This window comes from Chlorocebus sabaeus, chromosome 13 (assembly GCF_047675955.1).
Source record: "Chlorocebus sabaeus isolate Y175 chromosome 13, mChlSab1.0.hap1, whole genome shotgun sequence".
Classification (NCBI taxonomy): Eukaryota; Metazoa; Chordata; class Mammalia; order Primates; family Cercopithecidae; genus Chlorocebus; species Chlorocebus sabaeus.
In genome coordinates, this window is record NC_132916.1 from 85,858,892 (window position 1) to 85,865,198 (window position 6,307).

General features: G+C 43.5%; 1 protein-coding gene across 1 annotated transcript; it reads right to left on the bottom strand.

Annotated features, from left to right (window-relative positions):
- Positions 1 to 3,933: 3,933 nt before the first annotated feature.
- GJA10 (gap junction protein alpha 10) lies at positions 3,934 to 6,105 on the bottom strand. Its single transcript, XM_008006637.3, has one exon. The coding sequence runs from the start codon at positions 5,643 to 5,645 to the stop codon at positions 4,014 to 4,016; it is 1,632 nt and encodes a 543-aa protein (XP_008004828.3). The 5' UTR covers positions 5,646 to 6,105; the 3' UTR covers positions 3,934 to 4,013.
- Between the last annotated feature and the right edge of the window lie 202 nt (positions 6,106 to 6,307).

Below are 6,307 nucleotides of genomic sequence, written 5' to 3' on the forward strand. Positions count from 1 at the left end.
ATGTCCTTCAGAAGGTAAATGGATAAATAAACTGTGGTACATCTAGATAAAAGAATATTATTCAGTGATAAAAAGAAATGGGTTATCAAGCCATAAAAAGACATGGAGGAAACTTAAATGCATATTGCTAAGAATAAGAGGCCAATCTGAAAAAAACTACATATTTTATGATCCAACTGCATGACATTCTGGAAAATGCAATACGTTAGATTCAGTAAAAGATCAGTGGTTGCCAGGGCTTGGGGGAGGAAGGGATGAATAGAGGAAGCACAGAGGGTTTTTAAGACAGTGAAACTCCTCTGTATGATACTATACTGGTAAATCCATGTCATTATACATTTGTCCAAACCCATAGAACGTACCATACCAAGGGTGAATCCTAATGTAAATATGGGCTTTGGGTGATAACGATATGTCAGTGTAGGTTCGTCAGTTGTAACAAATGTACTACTCTGATAATAGGAGGTCAATAGCTGGGGAGGTTTGCACATGTAGGGAAACAGTGAGTATATGAGCACTCTCTGTATTTTCCATTCAACTTCACTGTGAACCTAAAACTGCTCTAAAAAATAAAGTTGATAACCCTCTGTGCAGTGACTCCATGGCTCTCTGCAGTCTTGAGTGGCGCCATCCCACCTGGCTCCCTCTGCTGTTATCTACTGTTTCCTTTTCTCTCCTGTCCTTGTGTCTCAGTCAGGAAATAAGGGTGTCAAATCCCATTCTGTCTCTGATTTGACAACAGGATTGGATGTTGTGTATTGTGGAGGTTTTTGTTTATATTGTTCCTAAAGTATGAAAAATAAAGGGGAAAACACTGAATTGGAAAAAAACAAAACGCTTTAAGATTCAAAGAGTAAAACAGGCCTGATTAGACGTTTATGTCTTGTATTTATTTATTTGTTTTTTTTTTGTTTTTTTGTGTGTGTTTTTTTTTTTTTTTTTTTTTTTTGGAGACAGAGTCTCGCTCTGTCGCCCAGGCTGGAGTGCAGTGGCCGGATCTCAGCTCACTGCAAGCTCCGCCTCCCGGGTTTTCGCCATTCTCCTGCCTCAGCCTCCCGAGTAGCTGGGACTACAGGCGCCCGCCACCTCGCCCGGCTATTTTTTTTGTATTTTTTAGTAGAGACGGGGTTTCACTGTGTTAGCCAGGATGGTCGTGATCTCCTGAGCTCGTGATCCGCCCGTCTCGGCCTCCCAAAGTGCTGGGATTACAGGCGTGAGCCACCGCGCCCGGCCTATGTCTTGTATTTATAAAAGGTTAGTGGCCAGGCGCCGTGGCTCACGCCTGTAATCCCAGTACTTTGGGAGACCGAGGCGGTGGATCACAAGGTCAAGAGATCGAGACCATCCTGGCCAATGTGGCGAAACCCCGTCTCTACTAAAAATACAAAAGTTAGCTGGGCATGGTGGTGAGTGCCTGTAGTCCCAGCTACTTGGAAGGCTGAGGCAGGAGAATTGCTTGAACTCAGGAGGCAGAGGCTGCAGTGAGCCGAGATCCAGCCACTGCACTCCAGCCTGGGCGACAGAGCAAGACTCCATCTCAAAAAAAGAAAAAGAAAAAAGAAAATCTATCTCACCTAAAAACTTCCATATCTCCAACAGTCCGCCAATACAAAGGTTTCTCTTGCATGGAAGGTACAAGAAAAGGAAAATAATGAAAATTGTATTGCTGACTTTGTAAATTCAGATGAGAAGCGGTGGATGGTCTGAATGTAGTGAGTTATCCCAACTGATTGTTTACAGTCACAGATTGAACTCTTTGTTCTACTCTTTCCCCTCTTCTTACCGCTGCACTTAAAAGGAAGGGAAGGGAAGGGAAGGGAAGGGAAGAAGGGAAGGGAAGGGAAGGGAAGGGAAGAAGGGAAGGGAAGGGAAGGGAGGGAAACAGAAAGAAAGAGAAAGAAAGAAAGAAAGAGAGAGAGAAAGAAAGAAAGAAAGAAAGAAAGAAAGAAAGAGAGAGAGAGAGAGAGAGAGAGAGAGAGGGAGGGAGGGAAGGGAGGGAGGGAGGAAGGAAGAAAGACAAAATTTTTTTGAGACGGAGTATCACTCTTGTTGCCCAGGCTGGAGTGCATGGCGCAATCTGAGCTCACCGCAACCTCCGCTTCCGGATTCAAGTGATTCTCCTGCCTCAGCCTCCCCAGTAGCTGAGATTACAGGCATGCGCCACCACGCCTGCCTAATTTTGTATTTTTAGTAGAGATGGGTTTCTCTATGTTGGTCAGGCTGGTGTGGAACTCCCGACCTCAGGTGATCCACCCGCCTCGGCCTCCCAAAGTGCTGAGATCACAGGCGTGAACCACAGCGCCTGGCCAAAAGAAAGGAAATTTTAAAAAAAGAAGCAGCTGCCACTCGCCAAAGAATTCTATTTAATTTTTTTTATCTTTTAGGGGCAAGGTCTCATTCTGTTGCCCAAGCTGGAGTGTAGTGGCATGATCATGGCTTACTGCAGCCTCAACCTTCCAAGCTCAAGTGATCCTCCCACGTAGCTGGGGCTAGAGGCATATGCCACCACACCTGGCTGATCTCTGTATTTTTTTTTTTTTTTTTTTTTTTTAAGAAACAGGGTTTCATCATGTTGCCCTGGCTGGTCTTGAAGTCTTGAGCTCAAGCGATTCACCTGCCTTGGCCTCCCAAAGTACTAAGATTACAGGCATGAGCCACCACGCCTGGCCCCAAGTTATTCTACAATAGTCGTTCTTAACCCTGGCTGCACAATGCACTTACCATGGAAGTTTTAAAAATATTGATGCATGCATCCCACCCACAGAAATTCTGGCTTAATTAGAATTGGTTGGGTCCTGGGCATGATGGCTTTTAAGCCTCCCAGATGACTGTAATGTATGGCAAGGGTTAAGAACCCTGCTCTAGTTTGGCATAGGTTTCTAAGCACCCATACATTGATCCTAAACACAGTCTCATGAATAAATGGCTGGTCACTGACAAGAAATGAATATCAGTTTGAGAGAAGTATTTTAGTAAAAACCCAAGTAGGTTGATTTGCACTCATGGTATGGCTGTAGTACAGTAACATCAGTATCAAAACCCATAGCAGATGTAAAACTAGGGTAGAGGGATTCAGTCATTATCAACACACACACACAAAAATGGAACAAAGGAAGAAACAAGCATGTGAGCCCAACTCAGAAGCTCCCCCACCAACCTTGGGGGAATTTTCTTTCTAATGGAAACAGTTGACTGTTGGGAGCAGTGAGGAAGCAAGTGTCATCCTTTGTTCCAGAATTGAGAAGAATCCACAGTAAATATCCATTTCATGTTTATAATGGGTAAGAAATGTTTATCCCACAGTGGTTTTTCAGAGAACAAAATTAAAATCAATACAATATTGATTCTTGTCTTTGTAAAATATATCACCAAATATTGATATATGACTTTGAAATGTCAAAGATATTAAAAGAATGAAGTACACCCTCCTTTTTTAGTGAGACGAAGGCAACTCAAGTTTACAAATGATCCCTCCTCTGGACCGTTTTCTATACTGTGACAGAAGGACTTTCTAAACTGCAACTCTGATCCGGTCCCTCCTCTGCTCCACATCCTCTGTCAGTTCTCTATGGCTTCCCTACAGGGCCTCCATGCCCACTTCTCCAGCCTTCCCTCCCTCTGCGCCCTCCTACCACCCTGTGCTCTAGCCGCACACAGTTCCTCAGACAGCACTGCTGTGTCTCACCTCTTAGACTTTATCTGTGCTACTCCCTCTACCAGGATGGCTTCTTTCATGTGCCCCAGTCCTCCCAGTTTTGGAAAAACTTGTCACATCTTTCAAGATTCAGTTCAAGGTAACTTCAACTACGAACCTTTCCCTGACCTATCCATATGACCACTCCCTCCTTTGCTCACTCATTCCCACTAACATGATGCCTTATACTTGATACATTTACATGTTTACCTGTCTAAATTTTCCTCCTACATCCTGAGTCCTTTGATGTCCATTTTATCCATTTATCCATTTATATGCCCAGCACTTATAAAAGCAATTGGTATAAGTTTTTTCTATTTTATGAATTGAATTTAACTGAATGTATTGAATGAATAATTTTATCTCTCCATAAATAATCTCCCTCTCCATCTGCCTCTCTGTCAACAGAAACATACATACACACCCCAGGAAGGAAGAAAGGAAAAAGAAAGCATCCAGGATGGAACAGTTTTTGGGATAGTTCCATGATCGATAGGGCTGTCTGTCTTACCATTGATGTTCTGTGCCCAGGGACTGAAGGCAGAGGTGAGGGGCTGTTTTCCCAGTGAGGAAAATCCAAGCAGGAGCTATTCCGAGAACCAGAACTTCCTGAGTCACTGTGCAGATGTCGCTTTTCAGACAACAATCTGGACAGAAAGCTGGCCTTGCGACTGCCCGGGCGAGATCTCTCTATCCAGACCCCACTCTCTCTCATGCTGCCTTCACTGTCTCTGCAGTGACTATGAAGATCTGTCAGAGGCTCACCTGAGGGTTCTGGGTCCTGGGACTGCTCCCAGGTTCCTATTGCATAGGATGGACAGTTTCTAGGAGCCGTAGTTGTACCTAGCCAGGACTGAGACATTGTATTCTGCAGGCCAAATGAAGACTGGTCTGATTGCTGTCCCAGGTGCTGATTTCCAGCACTGCCAGCCCAGGGACATGGGCTGTGAACATGGAGCTGTCCAATGTGCTGATCCTTCTCAGACCAGTCTTTTTTCCCATTGGAAGGGTCTACTTCAAGTTGCCTGGGCTGTGGGATTTGCCACATGGTTTTAGACTTTGGCACATTAACTCGAATGACTTGCTGTTGATTGTTAGCTTGAAGTGGAGAGATTGTTTCAGGCAAGGAAGAGCAAATCATACACTGCTGGGCCACCGAATATTTCTTCAAATGGAATGGAGGACCTGTTTCATCCTCAATGCCCTCACCGCTGGATTTCTTATAAAGTGTCCTCATAATTTTTCTGATGCCCAGATGAAATATTTCCAGTATATTGAGTAACAAGGAAATGGCTGCAATGCTGTGCATAAAAAGCATGAAAATTGTCTTCTCAGTGGGCCTGGATACAAAGCAATCCACTGCATTGGGGCAAGGAGGTTGAGTGCATTTGTAAAGAGGGTGCATTTGAAATCCATAGAGAATATATTGGCCTATCATGAATCCTACTTCCAGCACAGATCTGGTCAAGATGTGTAAGACATAAGTACGCAGCAGACATCCTTTCAGAGGGACTTTATGGATCCTCTTCTGCTCTTCTAACCTCCTCAGTTCCCTATCTATTCTTTGCTGCTCCTCCAAGTCAAGCTCTGGATTCTCCATCTGAGCTCTAAGGTGTGACTTTTTCCTTTGTCTCTCTTTCTCAAAGGCCCTCAGCCTATAAAGTGCATGGCCCATATAGACCAAAGAAGGAGAAGACACAAAGATGATCTGTAAAACCCAGAACCTGATCAAAGAGATAGGGAATGCATCATCATAACAGATATTGTTGCAACCTGGCTGCCGGGTGTTGCAGTCAAATGCTGACTGTTCATCATCCCAGACATCCTCAGCAGCCACACGAAGTACCAGCATTCGGAAGATGAAGAGGATGGTCAGCCAGATTTTCCCCACTATGGTTGAGTGGGAGTGAACTTCCTCTAGGATGCCACCCAATAAGTTCCAATCCCCCATGGTTAAAGACTAATGTCTGAAATATACAGAAAACACTGAGGTTAATAGCACCCATGGTGGTAACATATAGACACAAGCTCCAAAATACAGCAGGTTCTTTTGTATGTCAGCAAAACTATGAAGGATATTCCAGCCCTAATAGTTATAGCCCATGCTTAAAATAGGATATTTCCAAAGACATTAATTTTCGAAAAAACACTAAAGATCCCCCCCACAATTTCACCACAGTTTACTTCTTCCTATTCTCTTTTACTCTCCCCCACATAGCTGCTTGTTATTCTAGTATACAAATAGGTCTCCATATTTGTACAATTCATTCTAATTGCACAATTGTATTCATTTTTCTATCCATATGAGATATTCTACTTACCATACATCTGACATGATCATAGGAGTCTCAATTCCTCAGGAAGTGTTCCCTACCCATCCCAAGTTGTAGTTATTTTTCCCTTTCCTGAATCCTCACAACACTATTATTAATATTATTCACCTGGGACTGTGCCTAAATGAGTTTTGTGATGGTTGTGGCTTATGTTCTCCTTCCTAGAAAGGTACACCCCTTGCAGATAGAGACTCTTTCTAAAGCATGTTGGTCATTGCACACAGAAGGCATCAATATATAATAGTGAATGGAATTGTCTTTTCACTTTAAAATTATGTTC

What these genes read in the sequence shown, in the direction of transcription:
- GJA10 (XM_008006637.3), bottom strand. Translation starts at nt 5,645, where the DNA reads ATGGGGGATTGGAACTTATTGGGTGGCATCCTAGAGGAAGTTCACTCC.